This window comes from Epinephelus fuscoguttatus, linkage group LG21 (genome assembly GCF_011397635.1).
Source record: "Epinephelus fuscoguttatus linkage group LG21, E.fuscoguttatus.final_Chr_v1".
Lineage (NCBI taxonomy): Eukaryota > Metazoa > Chordata > Actinopteri > Perciformes > Serranidae > Epinephelus > Epinephelus fuscoguttatus.
In genome coordinates, this window is record NC_064772.1 from 17428408 (window position 1) to 17449164 (window position 20757).

The window sequence follows — 20757 nt, forward strand, 5'->3', positions numbered from 1 at the left end:
ATCACTTTTGATGACGATGACCACCCCCCACCCCCCACCCCGCAGCAGCTAAGTTTCTGCACTTGTTACCGCTCTTCTAATCCTCTCGGGTAGGAACAGGGGTTGCTAACATTGGCCTACAGAGCACCGCTAGTGACCTGGCAATGAAGCAGTGTTCTTTTTTATTTGATGATTTGATAGACTGATAGCGCATGAAACTTAAGTTGTGAACAAATTACAAGCATCGTGACAACCTCACTCATGGAGTGCCTCCTATCCGATCAAACTGTCTGGTCAGAACTAACTGTTTGTATAATATATTATAATGCTACTCTTTGAGCCTCAAACGGTTAATCAAATGTGAGAAGTTTATAGGGGAAATGTTTCTCTGATGAAACTGCTGACGACTCATACATGTTTGAAATGTGACAATAGCTCCCAACTAGACAGTGCTTTTGTGTTAGGAGTCACAAGACAACACCGTAGGAAACTGGATTAACAATGCCTTGTGTTTTATAAATTCATCATATGTTTTTTGTGGATTACAAAGTACAATATTTACCTCCTAAATGTGGTGGGGTAGAAATATAAAGTAGCAGAAATCGTTTGTCGATTGTAAGGGCTTCAAAAGAAGCTGTCGTCTTTGTGTCTGGATTTTTTGTACATTATAATATTTCCCATGTGAAGCCTAAACTCAGTTTTGTCAAAATAAAACCAACATGACCTTGCTGCCTTATTTGCCCTCAGGTGCTGCAGAGGCTCATCAAGTCCAGAGGCAAGTCTCAGGCCAAACACCTCAATGTCCAGATGGTGGCTGCTGACAAGCTGGCTCAGTGCCCTCCTGTAAGTCTCTGCAGTGGGCCCAGATTTGCCCAAATTACCATTGACTTGAATACAGTGTCTGAAACAACCTAGAGTTTTGTCCTTTGGAGTTGGTTTTAGCTCTGAGTTTCAGTTTCATGCATGTCTGAAGTCAGAATTTTTTTGGGAGCGTTATAATTCGTGCCAATTCTATTTCTGCTCTTCTATAATCTGCTTAGTTATTATTTTAGAAAATGAAGCAAGCACCCCAGGCTTGTGAAAGTGCAGGCTTAATTTAATTCAAATAGCAGTCCATATCTTCAGGGAATTTCTGTTTAAGATTTTCTCAGCATTAAGGCCTAATGCTATTTAGTGTTTAATTCAGTGGGTAACAGAGCTCTGACAGTATATATAAACATCAGGATGATTTCTTTACAGATAAGAAACGTCTTGGTCTTACAGTCTAACATCTTGTTTACTTGACCTCCGCATGTCTCCTCTCCTTCATATTCAACTCTGTCTGCACCCGTCTCTCCTTCCTCAGGAAATGTTCGACATCATCCTCGATGAGAACCAGCTGGAGGATGCATGTGAGCATATGGCTGATTACCTGGAGGCCTACTGGAAAAGCACTCACCCCACCAGCTCCAGCCCCCCCAACCCACTGCTAACGAAGCTGCCCACAGCCACCCTGCCCTCCAGCCCGGCCCCAGTTTTCGCCGTGCAGGTACAAGAGCTGAGGCCACAGAGAGGGCGGGGATAGGAGGTGATAGAGGCAATGCTAGAGGGATAGAAAGGGAGAGAAGAAGAAAACCTGCAGTAAATGAGGTTTCAACATAATAGACAATAAGTTGGAGCAAACATACAGTTTTACAGAATGATTCTCTGTTGTAGTGTTTTGACAGGAATAATAATATCCATAATGAATATAACATATCATAAACTTAAACGTCCATCTGTTCTGTCTGTCTACAATTATCAGTGCTCAAACCAGTTAAAAGACTCATTACTGCTACAACTGGACTGTGCGGGAAACTGGGATGAATTCTGGGATAGACATTGCTCTTCACAGCAGAATTAGGATAAAAGTCTGCCACAAGTGTGTATTAAGAGCCCGTACACGTTAGGGGTGGGAATCAGCAGAGGACCCACGATACAATATTATCACGATACTTAGGTCATGATACAATATTACTGTGATGTTGTGATATGCTGAGTGTGCGGCTCTAGTCTGGAGAACGTGAGACACACCAGTAGCCAGTTATCTGTGCGATAATGTGCCATTATAGTCACATATGAATCCACTGACCTTAAAGTCCAGGTGTCACAAGTTAATGCCACCCTTCCTGCTGTACTCAAAGACTCCTCAGCTTTATGCTTCACTTCTCTGTAGAGCTTGGGTACGGCTGTGTCGGTCAAAAACTTAAGGGCAGAGTCACATGCCAACGAAGTGATTTTAGCATGTAGCAAAAGCCTTCGTTTTCCACAGCGCTGTATGGACGCAGATCTTTGCTCATGGCGTAGGTCATGAACTTTGTCAGTCCCAGAGTATTTATTCTCATATGCTTGCAAATCGCACCAGTCAAGTCCTCCGTTCTTTCCATGTTAAAAATCCAAAATAAGTCCAAACGTTTGATTTAAACACAGATGGCACGTTTCCGATTTCTTTCATCTTCGTTTTGATGAACTTTCTGCCAAATGCTGTTGACTGAGTCTTCTGCTGACCTCACCAGGAAAATAAACATCAGCACCAACTAGTGGACTAAAAAAGCAATTGATTTTATTATTCTAGTACCAAAAGTTGTATTAAAATGTGTATTTGCAGAAATTAATGATGTACATAATAAAAGATTGATACCTGGCGTCCATGTTTCGACACAATATTGCCATGCAAAATATCGCGATACTATGCTCTATTGATTTTTTTACCCCACCCCTAGTACACATGCCACGTTTTTGCGCTCTGAAGTCCATTGTTGTCAATGTAGACACAAGTCGCATGCTCAGAAGCAACAGCGAGGCCTTTGCAGCACACAAGCATTCCCAAGAGACTATTTTTCTGGCTGCTCTCTGAGATAAACACTGTTCAACTTTTGGAATGCAGCAACAAGCACTGCATGCCTTGTGACGAGAAACAAGCAACCACAGCCAGCAGATATCTTTCTTTTCTCCCATAGATATCAGTCTGTGGTAAATATGAAGGAGAAGTTGATCATATTAGTGCAGGGCTACCCAGAGCATCACCTGGAAGAAGTTCAGCTCTGAACTCCAGATTTCTGACAGGTCAGGCTATGATAGTGCAGGTTACGGTCACTTTACATCATCAGGCGCCACCTGCCTCCGTGCCCTTGAAAGTTGTTACAGAGTCGGCCTTTCCAGGCGGTAAAAAAACACAGCATGTGTCCTGGCCCTAAGTGTGTCGTGGACTGGCAGTTTAGAGGAGAGGTAGACAGGAAGTGGGTCGACATTGTGATTCAATGAAACCTTTGATTTCAAATGCAATTAATTTATATGTCTTACTATTTTTTTAAGCAGATTAGATTGTCCTTGTCATGGTATGATTTTGTTTGGTGTAACATAACTATTGCTCCTTTTTCAGCTAGTGTGTAAATGCTGCATAATCCCTTAACCTCTGCCCCTCTCTCCATCCACTGCCATCTCAATGGGAAATGTAAGACTGAAAATGAGGAGATGCCTGATATTGATGAGGAGCAGGAGTGAGACTTGTGACATGTGATTTAGTGTGGTGAGTGTGGAGAGGCCCTCAGATAATGGTGTTTTAGATACAGAGGCTGCCGTGGTCCTGCAGACTGAAAATACAAACACCTTGAAGTTTTCTGTAAAGTCCGCCTCCTCCAGGATTCATTAACCTTCAGTGGATGGTTGATGAATATTCACGCAGAGTGTGTGTTCCAGTGTGTGTATATTTAAACACATGATGCACCAGAAGCAACGAGGGTGAAGTGAATTTTAATCTGCATGAGTCGTGTTTGTGTGTTTGCAGTGCAGTTTCTTGTTTTCTGTCACCTGACTGACTGACTTGTGTTTGTGACCTCAGGGCAGCAGTGCCGAGCAGAAAGGAGACAAAGCATTAGTGGAGAGAAAGGGCTCCAGAGAGGATCACCAGCACCATCATCACCATCACCACCACCACCATCAGAGCCAGGACCAGGCTGATGCCGATGCAGAGGCTGAGGGGGAGGGCAATGAGGAGGAGAGGCCTCTGAGGACAGAGTCCTCTAGGAGAGCCCAGCACATCCACCACCGTTCGTCTTCCACCAGGACTGAGCACCACAACCACCATCACCACCACCACCACCACACCAACCGAACCCGGGGCCTCTCCCGGCAGGAGACTTTGGACTCTGAGACCCCCGAGAGCAGAGAGAGCCGAGAGAGCAAGGACTCTGCTTATATCGAGCCACGCACACAGCTCCTCCACCAGGAAGAGGAGGAGGAGGAGGAAGAGGAGGAGGAGGAGGAAGAAGAGGAGGATCTGGGGGAGGGGCACCCCCAGCAGCAACAGCGTTACGAGCCACTGCCCCACCGGGACCACAACCACCATCACCACCACCACCATCACCGTGGTGGGGCGGACGAGGCTGGCCACAGCACAGGACACCACCGTTCAAAGGAGCGCGAACAGGACCATAATGAACGGAACAAACAGCGCTCGCACCACCACCGGCCAGCACGTGACCACCACCACCACTACTATGACCGGGACAGAGACAGGGACCGAGAGGGGGAGGTGGCTCCCAAAAAGAGGGGTGATGCAGGGGAATGGGCCAGAGACTCCTACATCCACCAGTGACAGACCAAATCCCTCCTGAAGCTCATCTGGACTCGTAACCATTCTGTTCTCCCATCGTGCTGCTATACCCTGAAACCACAGCATCCTATTTATGTACACTTCCTTTGTAAATGCTGTTGCATCTTTTTCAATGGCAGGATTTTGATTCCATAGATACAAATATAAATATATAAATATATGTATGTGTGTATCTATGCATAGACGTTGTTTATGTGTGGATATGCATGAATATTCTCAAATATGCATATTTTAAACCTGTGTTTGATAAAGCATGACACAAAAGCAGAATTATTTTCTGTACTGAGCTGTGCTTTCTGTGATTAGCATTTTTATTTTTATTAATTTGTTTTGCTTGCTACCACTTGAATAATTTGTTCCTTCAGACTACTGCTAGGGTTGACTGCAACGGTTGACTAACCAAGTTAGTTTGATGCTGTATTTGCAGAGGTCTTTTGTTTAAAACAAGAGTTTGGCATTTGGGAAAATAAGCTCATTCGCTTTCTTACTGAGAGTTACACTCAGTTGTCAGATTATTAGGTACACCTAGCTAAAACAAATGCAATCTAAGAAAACAGTCCTGCAGTAAATCCTGACTTCATGAAGGTCACAATGTTCAGCTTTTCTTGAAATTGAATTTTAGGATCATTTTGCAAGCTGCAGTCTGTTGGATTATATAATGTATGCTTTTACTGGCAGGCGTTTCCATTATTTTGTCCACCCTATATCAGTGAGGGTGGTCTAAATCAGTGGTTCCCAACTGGTGGGTCGTGGGTCCATTGTGAATGGACCGCAAGTGAATCACGAATGTGTCATTTTGTAAAAAACACACTTTATGTAATACAGTGAATGAAGTACAGTGAATTTCTAGCCCAGGGCTTTTATTTTGAAGTGCTGTTTCCTGCTGCAGAGTAAGTGACTAATAGACAGCTACTTGACAGAGACAGCTTGACGACAAGGCCAAATGCAAGTATGACACTGAATGTATTAAACTGTGTGGACCTTGTACATGTAAACTAAGGAGAAATCTGGACCCCGAGGCTGGACCAGTTGGGAACCACTGGTCTAAATAATAGAAACAGGACAACAGTATTAGACTGCATTAGTTTTAGCTACCTGATAAACTGGCAACTCAGTCTAGATGAGATGATCAATACTTATTGTATAGTGTATGTTTAGTGAATATGAAGCTACAGCTAGCAACCTGTTAGCTTAGCTTAGCTGCAAACAAGGAGAAACAGCTAGTCTGAAGTAAAACACTTTATAACTCGTGTTTTGTCTGTACAAAAAATTAAGTCTAAACACAAGTTTTGGTTTTACGGCAGGGCTTAAAGGGATTGTTAGGATCTTTTGAAGTGGAGCTGTATGAGGTACTCATCCATAGACAGTGTATAACCCATAGTAGATGTCAGTCGGCACACCTCCAGTTTGGAGAAGCAGGCTAGAGTCCAACATGGAAGCTAAGCAATGCTGTGGAAGGGGGCAGCAGCAAAATCTATTTTAGACAACTTAAAAAATTCCACCTAAAAAAAGTGTACGCTATATTGAGAATATTTTTACTGCTTTACCTGTCAGGTAGCCCTTACTAGTTCAAGGTAATGGAATTCCATCCATCCATTTTCAACTGCATATCCAAAGCCGAGTCGCGTGGGCAGCAGGCTGAGCTAAGTATTCCAGACATCCCTTGCTCTAGCAATGCTTTCCAGCTCCTCCTAGAGGATCCCGAGGCATTCCCAGGCCAGATGAGATATGTCATATTCTGGGTCTGCCCCGCGGCCTCCTACCAGTTGGGAGGCACCCTGGAAGCATCCTGGACAGATGCCTGAACCACCTCAACTGACCCCTTTTGACGCGAAGAAGTAGCGGCTCTACTCCAAGATCCCTACGGTTGTCCAAGCTCCTTACCCTATCTCTAATGCTGAGCCCAGCCACCCTACAAAGGAAACTTTTTCCGGCCGCTTGTATCTGCAATCTCATTCTTTCAGTCACCACCCAGAGCTCATGACCATAGGTGAGGGTTGAGACGTAGATGGACCACTAAATCAAAAGCTTTGCATTTCGGCTCCCTCTTCATTACGACGGTCCAGCATAGTGCCTGCATCACTGCAGACGGTGCGCCAAACCGCCGATCCATCTCACGCTTCATTCTACCCTCACTCGTGAACAAGACCCCGAGATACTTGAACGTCCTTGCTTGAGGCAGCAACTCTCTTCCAACCCAGAGAAGGCAATCCACCATTTTCCAGCAGAGAACCATGGCCTCAGATTTAGAGGTGCTGCCCACTTCACACTTGGCTGCAAACTGCCCCAGTGCATGCTAAACTACAGAATGAATGTAGTTATAATCAGTAATAGTTACTGAAAAAAAGGTATTAAATTACAGTTACTAATCAAAATGTTGGTAATAAGTAAAGGGTTAATATTTGAAAACAGCATATTCTTTTCAGTAAAAGGTTTATATGTAGAGTATGTCATTGGTAAAATAGGGTAAATAGTTACATTACTTATTCGATTCTCAACAAAGTAACTAGTACTCTGTAACAAATTACATTTCAATTGTAACCTTCCCAACAGTGGAAGCCTGAACAGCTTCAGTTCCTTATCTGCGCTCTCGTCAAAGCCACTAGACTCCATTGAGAAGAACAGTAACTATAGCTCACTTAACACATGAGTTGTTGGTCTACTACTAGTTTGTTTGTGTTATTGTGCCTGCCACAAACTCATTGATTGAAGCAGTGGTAGACCAGCAGCTCCTGTGTTCAGCTGTGATAAAGTATTATTAATCTCATTGGAGTCTGGCTTTCAAGAGAGGGATAGAACGGCTTCATTTCTCCTTCGGAAATTGCTGTCCGACGGCAACGTAAAGCAGTTGCTTAGCTTTCATGTTGGTACTGTTATCTCCTTCTTCAAACTGTAGGTGTGCCGGCTGACATCTATCATAGGTGATACCTTGACTTTGGATGAGTGCCTTATGCAACCCCACTTCAAAACATCCAAACTATCCCTTTAACTTCAGCTAATGTACTGTAAGCTATCCAGCTGCTAACGCTAGCTGCATATTTACCAAACACAGTGGTAAAAATGGTGTCTATCTTCCCATCAAACTGTGTGCAAGAAGGCTAATGAGCATATTTCCGTAAGTGTCAGACCACTCCCCCAATTTTATGTTCATCATTTACTGCTTAGTTCCTTTTTAAAATTCTGCGTCCATGGTTTTAAAAAATTTGGTTCAGACATATTTAAGCCTCCCTTGAGGTGCACCTTAGTCTTGCTTTCCAAGACGAACGAGTTCTACGACAACTTCCTCTCTTACATGCAGTACTGTTCTCTTTGTATGGGTCCAGAAACATTTTATAACATTGATACACCCTTTATTCTGCACTTTTTTCTGATTCACGTTGGTTTAAAGTGAAATTTGATAAGACATTGCAACCTAACTGATAGGTCTACTACCAAAACTCCATCAAGGTTCATCTTTCTATTAAGTCTGACCCCTTTTTTTCTAACAAATGTTGTTTAATTGCCACGTTAAGAATGTTCATTTTAGGACTTCTTCTTCACTCAGTAGGTTCCTCACTACAGAATTCAAATGTTTACCAGACAAAGATAGTTTTGTCTTTTACCATCACTCCCCTGACCAACAGGATCTATTTTAAGAGTCAACTTTTCATGTGTACTTTTCATGATACTGAGATCTGAATTGAGCTGCCCCTCTGTTTACAAACCCACCCCATCCCTTCACTCCCTTTGATTTTGCCTGACAATTGTAATTACAGGATCTCCTCCATTTCTATGCTACGTTGGTAGCACTACAGATTTTCTAACAGTGTACATGTGTATGTACATAATGCATAAATATAAAGAATAAAGTTGGAAACAAAGGACTGATGAGGGGGGAGAAGGATTTGATGTGTGCTTTGTCAGGGGACCCAGACAGAGGAGGAGAGCGGTGCCTATAAATAGTCTGAAACTCTGCTGAAAAATTGAGGTAGACTCATCGGGCTGCCTCCTGAGTCGTCATGACAACATCGACATGAATGATAATACTGAGGGGATGCATCTAAAATAGCTTCTCCACACACAGACGCCCCCAAAATAGAAAAACAAGCGTTCGCAGAGATCTGATCTCAGAAAAGAGCGGCCATTATAATGGGCGGTTTGCATACGGTGAAATGCACAGATGCAGGGAGGTGGTGTGCGTTTCCAGACAGATGTGTGGGTGGAGGGACTAAGAAGAGTCTAATGGTGAAGAGGGATTGAGCTGAGGTCATTGTGAAGGTCCTCAAAATGCTGCATGATGGGAAAACGGGCCAGATGTTTGTGCGCCGTCGGCACAAGTCTATAAATTCAGCAGCTTTAATGGACAACCATTATTTTATTTATTGTGTGTTGTAATTTGTATTCAAACCAACGTCTCATGAGTGTAATCAGATAACTTGTTTAATATTTAACAATCATGAAGAGAGAAGAATTTTATTTTAAAGGAACTTTTATTTTGAAAAACTGTAATTTCCTCCTGTTGGATGAGCTCCACGCAGCATCATGTCTCTCACACAGGCTGGACAAGTCTTAATTAGAGGTCCCACTTGTCTCCGCCACCACTAAAAGACACTAAATTGTTAATACCTCTCATGACCTCTTTCTGCACGCTACTTCCTGATCTCTGAGATCCAGCGAATCCACTGTCACCATGGCAGCTGTGTCGTCACTGTTGTTATGGCGATGCAAGCACTGCTGCATTTGCCAATACTCATTCAGTCTCCATCCCCACGTGCCTCCCTTTCTCCCCCTCCCTCCCTCTCTCTCTTTCCCGTGCACTCTCCTCTCTCCTGCCCTGGGTGTTTATAAAGCTTATCCCTATATGGCCCGCAGTCTCTGAGAGCAGCTGTTAAGAGGCAGATGCTGTAAACAGCGCAGTGAGCGTCTTTGTCAACACTGCCCCGTCAAAGCACACACAGTGTGGTAATATAAACACTATTGTTCCCGTCTGCGTTCTCGTGTGAGAGCTCATGGTGCCGTAAGAGAAAACATGCCCTCTGGTCAGTTTTTCAGGAACTTGGCAATAAAGAAGCCGATAGTGTCCCCGTCGGCTCTGCGGGGGAGGGCGGCTGCTGGAGTCTCTGTCTGGTCCCAGCTCAGCTCGGGACTGAACCTCTGGAGGAGTCGCAGCTGCTCAGGTAACAGGCCAGCTCCCAGCATGCCTTCTGCGCCGATGTGAGGCTCCTGGAAACGAGAGCATGATGTGGTGAGGTTTCCAAACATCTCAATACATATTTGTGAGTCTGTCCACGAGGCTGAGGTGTCATACCTGAGGCTGAAGTGTGAGGCAGGGGAAGGTGCTGAGGGCCCAGGCTACCTGCTCCTCATTCTCTGCTAGAGTCACTGTGCAGGTGCTGTAAACAAGAACCCCGCCTTTCTTCAGCAACCGCACTGCCTGCAACAAACAAAAACCCTTTTATTAAATCAGCTGTAATTAATAACTGAAAAACCAAACACTGGCTCTAGGTAGGGCCATTCACATTTTGGCCTCGTCCATCATAGTTAGCAGCCCCTCACAATGACCAGTGCCGGAAAAAGTGTTTGTTTTTTTTAACACAAAATTGCTCTATTCAGTGTTTTTACTGGTTTAAATCACATGGTCTGTTTGTTTAGGACAGGAAGAGACCTCTGTAGATAACTCAGCTCCTGGTAAAAACCTCCTGAACAATGAACATGAAGGAATTCTAACCAGGAGAAATTTCAGCTGGTTGCAATGTGCACTTTTCACCACTAGATGCCACTAAATCCCCCTTAAAGGTCCAGTGTGTAGGATTTAGGGGAATATATTGACAGAAATTAGTATATTTTCTTTAGTGTATAATCACCTGAAAATAAGAATTGTTATGTTCTTCTCACCTTAGAATGAGCTGTTTATATGTACATAGGGTGGGTCTCCATTTATAGAGATCACCATGTTTCTACAGTAGCCCAGAATGAACAAACCAGTAAGAAGTAAGAAGCCCAAATGCAATTTGCAGCACCAGAGTTACACTAATCTGTAACGTGAAACTGCTTTACTCAGTGTTTTTACCGGTTTCAATCACCTGGTCCATTTGTTTCGTTTTTAAGGGAGAGACCTTTGGGTATAGTTCGGCTTCTGATGAAAACCTTTTGAATGTTTGGATCTTACGTTATCTAAGAAAAAAGGTGACCACACATTAGCATGTGTTGGACTAGCCGCCCCCAGTGACATGCCAGACTACGTCAGAAATACATGGATTTATAAAGTGAAACTACATTATTCTGTGTTTTACCAGGTCTGTTTGTTTTGGATAGGAACAGACCCCTGTGGATAATACAGGTTATGGTAAAAACCTCCTGAACGTCTGCATCAGACAAAGGTGAGCAAACATTAACTTATGAGAGAAAAGGGGTGAGCACACAATAGCATGTTGTGGGTGAGTCTCAAGATGCCGAATAGTGTCAGAGATGCATTGATTTGTAACATGAAACTGTTTGATTCAGTATTTTTAGCAATTCTGATTACCTGGTCCGTTTGTTTTGGAGAAGAAGAGACCTGTGTGGATAATTCGGCTCCTGATAAAAACTTCCTGAACAATTAACACTGAAGGAATTCTGGCTGGCAGAAGTTTTTAGCTGGTTGCAATCTTCAAATCACCACCAGACACCACAAATACCCCTGAATCTTACACACTGAAACTTTATAAAGCCAGTGTGTGATACCTACTCAGCAGCAAACTTTAACTGTATACCATCACAGTAAGGGACTAGCTAGTGAATCTAGTGGAGTTCTAAAAAGAGCTAAAGGAGGGTTGACTGTTGGACTTAAATTAACCAAGTGCTCAAAAATCCAGAGTCCAAACAAATGATACTGAATGTTTTTCCCTAACTGCTGGACGTGTAAATGTGAAACTCTTGACTAACAAGTTTTCCATATCAACTTTAATATTGATGATGTGTCAATATTTTGATAACACATTATTTCTGCTGACCCCAAGTGGCCAAAAAGTCCATTGCAGGTTTAACGGTCCCGTTTGTAGGATCTAGGGGTAACTACTGGCAGAAATGTATAACGTTGTATATAGTAGCGTGCAGAAAATGTATAACATTTTTGTATAACAAGTAATGAAAAAACAGTGTGACTACTGCTGAAGGTAGAAGTAGAAATACTTTCTGGAGCTGTTTTGCAAAACTAACCAGCTACTGTGGACACAATATGTAAGTTGTTGTTTTTTTCAAAAACTACAGATACTTTTTTCTTTCAGAGCTGAAAGCTGTACCTGGTTCTCATTTTTTTTTTATCACCCAGGTAAGTGTTGAAGCATAGAAAAATTTCTATTGTACAGCATCAGTGGACTTAATTTTAAAAAGTCTCTTGATCAAATTTACAAGGAAAAGATGAGAAAAACCTTCCTTTAATATTCTGAGGTGTATTCTCCCTTTAATATGTGAATTCAAGCTGTTTAATCACACAGCAGTGTCACATTTACACAATGCTGCCATCTACTGGTCAACATAAGCAACTGTCACTGTGATGTGAGGGAAAGAAATGTGTTAAATGCTTTAATCTGTGTGGTAAAACCTACCGCATGGAATAACTTGCGCTGCAGTGGCTGGTAGGAGCAGATCTCCTTCAGGCTCCAGGTGCAGGACATATTGGGTCTCTGTCCGAGTCCACTACAGGGGGCGTCCAACAGAACCCGGTCAAAGCTTTCAGGAGGGAAGGGAGGTCCTGCGATATGTTCAGAAACACAAGTGCTTCATATATACACAGAGTCCTGGCATCATATATATGTATATTTATGTGACCCTGCTGTCACTCTGTACCTTGAGCGTCCTGTCCCAAGTCATTGTTCACAGCTTTAGCACTGTCAAAGCAGTAAACTTTGATGGAATGTAACTGCAACATTTGGGCGTTTTGACGAATTCGATCAATCTTACTTCTGATCTTGTCCAGAGCAACGACCTCACCCTGTGTGAGACAGACAAGGCACAAAAAGCATCAGCTATACAGTATTCAGATCCTTTACTTCAATACAACTGTGTAAAAATACTCCATTTTAGGAACCACTGCTGATACAGCCTGATATATGAGATATGTTCTTTATGACTGGATTCTGCAGCAAACATCTGCAGCTGACTGTACAACTTGTACCTGATCCCCCATGAGCGCAGCAATGTGGCAGGTCTTCCCTCCGGGCGCAGCACACATATCCAGGATCCGTTCTCCAGGACGAGGCCTGAGAACGTGTCCCACAACCACAGAGGGAAGGTTCTGTACAACACGACAAGACAACAAATGTAAAGTGGCTAAACACAAACTGAACCAGTGCAGCAATAGAGGGAACAATACACATGATCGCTTTATTATACATTCTGATAATATAAATACCTGCAGGAACACCAGGTCGGGTAGAACACCGTCGAAGGAAGGACTGTGGTAAAGTGGCTCCACCATCTGAACACCTATTCCTCTAGAATAACAGATGACAAGGACTGAATACATGTTTTTCTTTTCATTTTAGAACAGACAATCACCAATTTGACCCAGGGGGAGATGTGAGTGATAGACCATTGTCTTGTTTTGTGGACAGTGACGACCTATCTCTGCATCAAGAGCACCTGTTCTGTGTCACATCACTTTCACATTATCCTTCTCATATTACACTGAAGCTAATAACTACTTAAAGGAATACTTCATCCACAAAATGACTATTTGTTTATCACTCATCTTGTATTACGCTGAATTTCTCACATGCCTCCACGGTGAACGAAGAATCCAAAAACTAAGAAAATTCTTGATAAACTGGGGTAAAAGGGGGCCTCATTTAACAAGAGAAAAACTATATCAGAGCATCTGTTTACAAACTCTCACACAACTCTTGCAGTGTAATCCAAGTCTCATTTATCCATTGAATGCTCAGCACCTCCCAAACACAAGCATTTTTACTAAAATCTTACAATCCAATACCAATCAGGGCAGCTGTAGTTCAGACCATAAAGACTTAGGTTGGGAACTGGAGGGTCACCAGTTCATGGACTGGCAGCTGGAGAAGTGCCAGGTGTTCCTGACTAAAGCACTGTACTCCAGACTGCTCAGGGTGCCTATCAAAGATGTCGGAGCCACCTGGCCTTATATCTCTCCATTTAATGCATGTATAGGTCCTGTTTGTGCATGTGTGTGTATTCAAATAATGAATTTCCCCTCAGGGGTTAATAAAGTATATTTTCTTCTTCTATTTTATATCACTTTCATACGGGCTGCATGTCCGGGCCAGTGTGTGTGTGTGTGTTTGAACTCTGCTTGTGCATTTTCTTGAGTTGCAGAGGTGTGCTACCTGTCTGTACATGAGATGGTTTATGCAAAAGTGTTTTGAATGCTAAGTTTTGAGCCAAAATGACACAGATTATACTACTGAGTTTGTAAACAGACATTTCTATATAGTGTATGCAGCCCCTGATGACTTCAGTTCATTCAAGAATTTTCTGGTTTTGGATTCTACATTCACTGTAGAGACATGGAAGAAGACAAAGTTTTCTTCAATAATTCAATGTACCACGTGATGAGTAATTCATGTACTCATGATCATTTTGTGGGGGAAGTATTCCTTTAACATCAGGACGCTGTGTCAGTCTTGTCTACACATCATTATAATAATAAAAAACTCCACTTACTTGGCAGGTTTATCTGTGCAGAAGATGTCAGAGCGGTCTATCTGAGCGACTCCATTGCCCACAAACACTTTCTTTCCCTGAAAGTCTGAGGATCCTCGGGTGCACCGACCCTCCAGGTCAGAGACGACAGACACTACATCTCCTTCCTTCATGTCTGAGCACAAATAAAGACACAAAGTCATGTTAGATAACCATGACCAACAAACTAAATTTGTATTTTAATCAACTGTAACAGCATCTGTCTTTGTGTCACTCACACTTGGGGCTGCCGAGGATCCCTGGGACAAAGACATGAGCACCTCTCAGTACGGCACTGCCACACTGAGCTCCAACCACCACCTCTGAGCTGAGCTGCTGCACAGGTCTGAGAAGACATGAGACAGAGGGAGGTCACACTTTTATAAACACAGTGGATGTCCTTGACTGTAGCAGAGCCTAGATACTCAGGAGATACAGCATATCTTAACTTCCTGAGAGCTGCTGGAAGTATTGAGATCTCTAAATATAAACATAAAACCTGCCTATCCAGCAGGGCTTTTGATTAGGACTGGTTTATACACATTATTTGCATAATTTTATCACCTTTTTCATTGAACTTATACATGTTTTACATTTTTATTCTATTTTGTTTTATCTGTTATTTTATTATTGTAATTGTTTTAGCCCTCTTATATATCTTTATATTTTGTTCTTTTAATCTTCTTTATCCAGTTTTTAGTTTAGCTTTTAACGATTTTATTATGGTATTATTATTATTAAAGATAAAGGGGGAGTCCTATGTGAAAACACCACCATGTAAACCCAAAACAGATCTTTTATTGTGCCATTACTGTATATCTCATTGGATCAAAACAAACCTGAATGCGCACCAAAAAAAAAAAAAAAAAAAAAAAAAAAAGGGAAATCTCTTTTTTCATTCTGTCGTCACTGGCTGACATTCCCTGTGGGTTCGGCCTCAGGAAACATTCGCCCAGTGGTCGGACTGATCCTGCAATTTAAGGCTAAGTGTGTACGCCATAGACCAGATACAGACACTGCTCCAGCATTCCTCACATACCTCGGGCCATCGACAGGAAGAAGCAGCACATCTGGAATTTGCGGGTGAGGAAGAATCTGAACGGAGATCTCGTCTGCTGATGAGCCGCACAGCTGCTGCTTCAACAACAACAATAACACACTGAATGATTAGGACTCCAGTGACCACCACTGTGAGTAACTTCCTGTCTGTCACTCTCACCTTTCTCAGCTCGTCTCCTAACTTGTGTTTGATCTCTTCCAGGGAGGTGAGATGAGTGCTGACCCGCACACAAGTGTACGAGGGAGGGTGAGACAGGCACGTGAGCAGCTTCTGGAAACGACTCTCTGCCTCCTGATGGCCGACTGCAGCCAACACCTGAACATGATCATGATGACATGAAAAAAATAATGTTAAACAAGAACTTCACTGATTTCAAGTTTCAGCCTTTCAAATTTGGCGAATACCCCAAAAAGCAACCTCACAGTATATTAACATGAAATTCTGCCTTTGGCTGGTCCCCTATTGGATCATAGCAAACCTGTTGGAAGAAATCTTGGAGTCTGGTTTGACAGTAATTTAAGTTTTGAGCAGCTCGTCACAAAGCTTGTGCAATCAGGTTTATTCATCTTAGAAATATTTCAGAAATATGATCCATCTTAACTTTTAAAGACAGAGACAATATTACACACCTTCATCTCTTCATGCTTGGATTTCTGCGACAGCCTCTTTTCTTGCCTGAATCAAAAATCTTTTAATCAAATGCAGACTGTACAGAATTCAGCTGCCGGGCTTTTAACCAGAACCATGAGACGTGATCACATCACTCCAGTTTTAGCCTCTTTACACTGGCTCCCAGTGTGTTTTAGAATAGATTTTAAGATTTTAGTGATTACTTTCAAAGCTCTTCATGGTCTCTCTCCCAGCTATATGCCGTACACGCCAGGACGTACTTTGTGGTACTTGGACGGCAGAGGTCTTTTGTCTGTTCCAGAGGCCCGGCTGAAAACTAAAGGGGACGGAGCATTTGCTGTCAGCCTGTGGAAATCAGGTCGGCCGAGTCAGTGATCTGTTTTAAGTCCCTTCTTGAAACATACTTTTATCAGAGAGCCTTTCTTGATTTTACCTGAGGTTTAAGTTCATTTAGAGTGTCTTATATTTCCTCTGTTTTAATATACTTAAGTGTTTTTTTATCAGTTTTTTCAGTTGATGTTTTCATGTCTTGTTTTTTTAATGACTGACATGTAAAGCACTTTGTAACTCTGTTTTTAAAAAAGTGCTTTGTAAATAAAGATTATTATTATTATAACACTACTTTCACTTGAATTAACATCATTCAGGTCACCAGATTAAACAGCATTAATAAATAGTTCCCAGGCCGACAGCTGCCAGTGAGGACATCAAGCGCGTCTGTAGTTTACTTTATACAAATCGCACAATAATATGTTTTTTTTAGGGCTGATTCTGGTGTTTCTCAGAGTCAGTATCTTGACATATGTCTGTTTTTGAGCCAAACAGGTAATCAAAGACAATTCAAACAATTGTGTGGGGAGATAAATTTCCCTGAAAATGATGTCATCATTTTGGTTAAAAGCCAAAACTGTCTTAGGGAGGGTTTTACTGCGGGATTTTGTAATCATGGCATCGGTTTATCTCAAATCTAAGCTACGCCGTGAAGGTTCCCGCATCCTCTCTCTGTGCGTTTTAAATCGCATACCTTTTCTTTTTACCTTTAGTATGTACTGCAGGTGCCCTTAAAAAGTATGTACTGTTACATGCAGTATGCACATAGCTGGGACATACTATTGTCTCATAACATTACGCCCTGAACTTTGACCCTCTTACTCATATATCCATCCATTACATTGGAGATATAATGCCGTTCACTTAGCTCACCAGAGACGGGGTCAACCTTGACAGCTCTGATGTTGTTACTTAGCAATAAGTAATAAATGCACACATATTATATTCATGATAGTAAAATTACAGAGGCTGTGAATTTCTCTGTCATTGTTATTTAATAGTTATGCTCTTTTGTCGTTGGTTATATTTGTGATTATTTTATTCAATTAAACAATTAATATTCCTGTTATTACTAATGGACTGGTCATCAGTCACCTGAAGTCATCCATCATTGTGACTTCTGACAGTCAATGTGACATATCTTTCACTGTGCAAAGGATTGTGGGTCAGAATAGCCAGAAAAAGCATGCTAGCATGCATACTGCAAAATCTGACTGAATATAATTGAACATCCTGGTACTTATGGCACACTGCATTTGACATACTATGTACTGTAGTGGGACACGCTACACAGCATGGTAGTATGGATACTGGAATGCACAGCAAGTGTCTTTTCCACTGAAAGAGAGAAAGACATTTATTTTCATGATGCGCATTTATGATTCTCCAGGAGAGAGCAATCATTTCAATTCCTACCTCCTTGTTTAAGAAGACACTCTGCAGATAATCAGTGACTTCAGGCTTCAGAGAAATCCTCGGAAAAACAGACATTTCTTCAATCTGCACAAAGAAAAATATCCAATCAATAGGAGAAAAGCAAATTAATCATGACTGATGAGCTGTCGTAGGGGACTGCAGACAGATGTGGTTACAGTCTGGAGCCTCTGAGGTTGACTGGATGAGGCTGAAAATCGATAAATGGTTAAAGCTTGATTACACTGCGGCCTATAATCACATGAGAAAGACACTTCTTTGCAGCAGTTTATTCCCACAGAACAGAGGCAGATTTAATAACATTAATAATAATAATACCAAAACAACTCAAAATAAATCATGCCTGTGATCATTGTTAACTCAAGCTGAAACACTTTTTAAGAGGTCATGGTCTATGTGATGCTTGTCCTTGACTTTTACTGTAATTTTATCGTATTATTGTTTGTAAGTTGTATCTTTTTGTACATTGCTTATGTCTTGTTAACCACTGTGGCCCAAGTCTATGGAACAGTGTACTTGAGCATCTGAGGATCTCCACCTCAAAGAAACCTTGGGACTTATCTTCTTCGCTTGGCTTTTACTTTATGATGCCTCGTCATTTATTGCCTCTGATTTTAAGCGTCATCTTTGGCATTTTCTACCTTTTCTTTGCATTTATCTGTGGTTTTAAATGTCATTTTTTATTGTTTGTCATTGTAATGTCTAGCTATTCACTTGTTACTTTTTCTGTGCTGTTTTACTGCAGGTCTGTGAAGCACTTTGGGCTGCATGACTGTATGAAAGGTGCTATATAAATAAAGTTTGATATGATTTGCTCTGTATTGTTCCTATGTTATTGTTGAGTTTTGCGTCCCAACACTATTAAACAGTAAATCAATAAATAATAATGAATGAAAAATAATAGATACTTTAAATACAAATCACTAAAATTATAAAGAGTCACAATTTAACTGCAGTAAAAATTCAGATTAAAACAAGCTGAGCAAATGAATTCTAAAATAATATGTTTTCAAAAGACAAATGTAGATGAAGAGCTAATTTAGCTTGGTCTTTTACTGTTTACAGTTATTGTTTATGTATCCTGTTAACCCACCTATTATCGGCACTATCTTAAAATAAGATGTATGTGACATATCTAAATAACAGAAGCCGTGTGTGGTGATAACCTGAGGGAGTGTGTCTCCTCTTAACATTAAATAATAACTCATAATAAACCTACTTTACCTCCAACACGGCTCATATTTATAATCTGACAGCTTGTCGTCATCGCTGTTAAACACATCTGCTACTTAAATTCATAATTAAAAGTTCATTTAAATTAATTTCCTAATTAAAGTCTGATAGCGATGTAAAGGTTTTTAAAATCATCTTTCTGTACTTACTTTCTATGGAAGCATGGAGCATCCGTGTTTTGACCGGTACTTCCGCATACGTCACTGACTTGGTCACATGACACTAGTTGAATTCATAAACCGCAGTAATGCAGCCTGTTGATCTCAGCACCTGTGTGATCTGTGAGTGTTTTATTAAGATAAACATAATATATGATACATACCGTATACAGACACACTATAATGTGACTGTAAGCACATATAATGACATTTTAAGTGATTATTTATGTGCAGTGTTAATCAACAATTTAAAGTTCTCAAATGAAAACATATTTTATATCATTACCACTGTCTTTTAGTATGTTGTCATTAATAATCTTTTTATACGCCAGCAGCCTCCATTTATGGGTGACCAAATATATATATATATATATATATATATATATTTATATATATATAGTTGTTGAAAAATAATGAAGAAAAACTTATATTTCATCTACATTACAGCTGTACAGCTTAAGTGCTATATAAGGGGGACGTAAAATAAAGTGTTATGACACATGCAATACTCCCACTTTAAAAAAATCTGTATGAAACCATAAATCATTTATCTGGTTGTTATGGCTTACTATTATTGTTTCTATATTTTGATATATCTATATTGGTCTAATCTGTCACCTTTGTGTATCATGTCCAACTGCACAAATAAAAAATAAAATAAAATAAAAATAAACAAATAAAAAAGTGTTGCCGGTAGAACACATTTCCATTTCTGTGCATTAAAAATAAAGCAGAAAATAAATAAGAAACAAAAAAAATAAAATAAAATGACATTAAATTAAAACAGTAGGACTAAATGCAGTTCCTCTGCATGTTTTTATTTTGTTTTATTTGTACTGTGCCTCGTAGATTAGTATATATTATATTATATATTATTATAATGAATTATAATTATTATACATTTTACTGATGTGTATTCTTGCATCTGCTCCCTTTATTTTATTGATTATATTTCAAATATAACAGTACATTGTACAGACACATATATATTTCATTTCATAACACTGAAAAAATATTATTTGAACATCATATGTGAAACAACGATATGAAACATAAGAAAAGAAATCAACATAAAAACAAAAATGAATACAGACAACATCAAATTGTAAAAGGGAGATATAAACCTCAGCATAAAATACATTTTTTGTTTTTATTACATATAATTTTCCCCATTATTTGAGAGGTCATAATAGCTGTTTGTTCTTACATTTGAAACAGAGTCAGGGAGATATTTATGGTTCATAGTTCAACACAAAACAGACAGACATTTTGTGTAATCTAAAGCACTCTAGCCTTATGAGTGTCATATTTGCCAACAAGACATATAAGGAGAAATAAGTTCAATTTCTGTTTTACAGAAAAGAACATATTGGAGAATTTTCTTCTTTAAAAGTGTGCATTAATGTATTGCTTGGGTAGTATCTATGTAATATCTTCAAGTGAACTTATAATTATATTATATTATATTCGGAATAAGGAAAAAATTATTAGGGTCAAGCCAAACCTTCTCTGCTATGATATCCAGAACAATTAATTTTCATAAAATAGTTGATTTTAGAAAGTAACTCTGATCTGAGGTAACTATTTTTTTTTATATGGTGTTTATTACACTCTATACTCTACTAGGT

The 20757-nt window shown here is 40.6% G+C and overlaps 2 protein-coding genes across 8 annotated transcripts in view; one reads left to right on the top strand and one right to left on the bottom strand.

The window, feature by feature from the left end:
- cacnb2a (calcium channel, voltage-dependent, beta 2a) overlaps window positions 1-8266 on the top strand; it is a 98446-nt gene extending 90180 nt beyond the window's left edge. For all 5 annotated transcript variants that reach the window (XM_049564806.1, XM_049564811.1, XM_049564810.1 and 2 more), the window contains 3 exons: window positions 727-822; window positions 1325-1507; window positions 3839-8266. In XM_049564806.1, coding sequence (XP_049420763.1) covers window positions 727-822; window positions 1325-1507; window positions 3839-4594 — 1035 coding nt within the window. In that variant the 3' untranslated portion in view covers window positions 4595-8266. The remainder of the gene's footprint in view (window positions 1-726; window positions 823-1324; window positions 1508-3838) is intronic.
- Window positions 8267-8854: 588 nt separating this feature from the next.
- On the bottom strand, window positions 8855-19177 carry nsun6 (NOP2/Sun RNA methyltransferase 6). 3 transcript variants are annotated; one of them, XM_049564711.1, is made up of 12 exons: window positions 19121-19177; window positions 17721-17804; window positions 15504-15659; window positions 15324-15421; window positions 14524-14630; window positions 14267-14420; window positions 12984-13065; window positions 12747-12866; window positions 12419-12563; window positions 12178-12323; window positions 9900-10025; window positions 8856-9814 (listed from the first exon to the last, which is right to left on the bottom strand). In XM_049564711.1, the coding sequence occupies exons 2-12, from the start codon at window positions 17793-17795 to the stop codon at window positions 9632-9634; spliced, it is 1392 nt and encodes a 463-aa protein (XP_049420668.1). In that variant the 5' UTR covers window positions 17796-17804; window positions 19121-19177; the 3' UTR covers window positions 8856-9631. The 3 variants fall into 3 exon arrangements, with proteins under 3 accessions (XP_049420670.1, XP_049420668.1, XP_049420669.1); XM_049564712.1 differs by having other exon boundaries at window positions 8866-9814; window positions 15324-15418; XM_049564713.1 differs by lacking the exon at window positions 19121-19177 and having other exon boundaries at window positions 8855-9814; window positions 17721-17798.
- Window positions 19178-20757: the final 1580 nt, after the last annotated feature.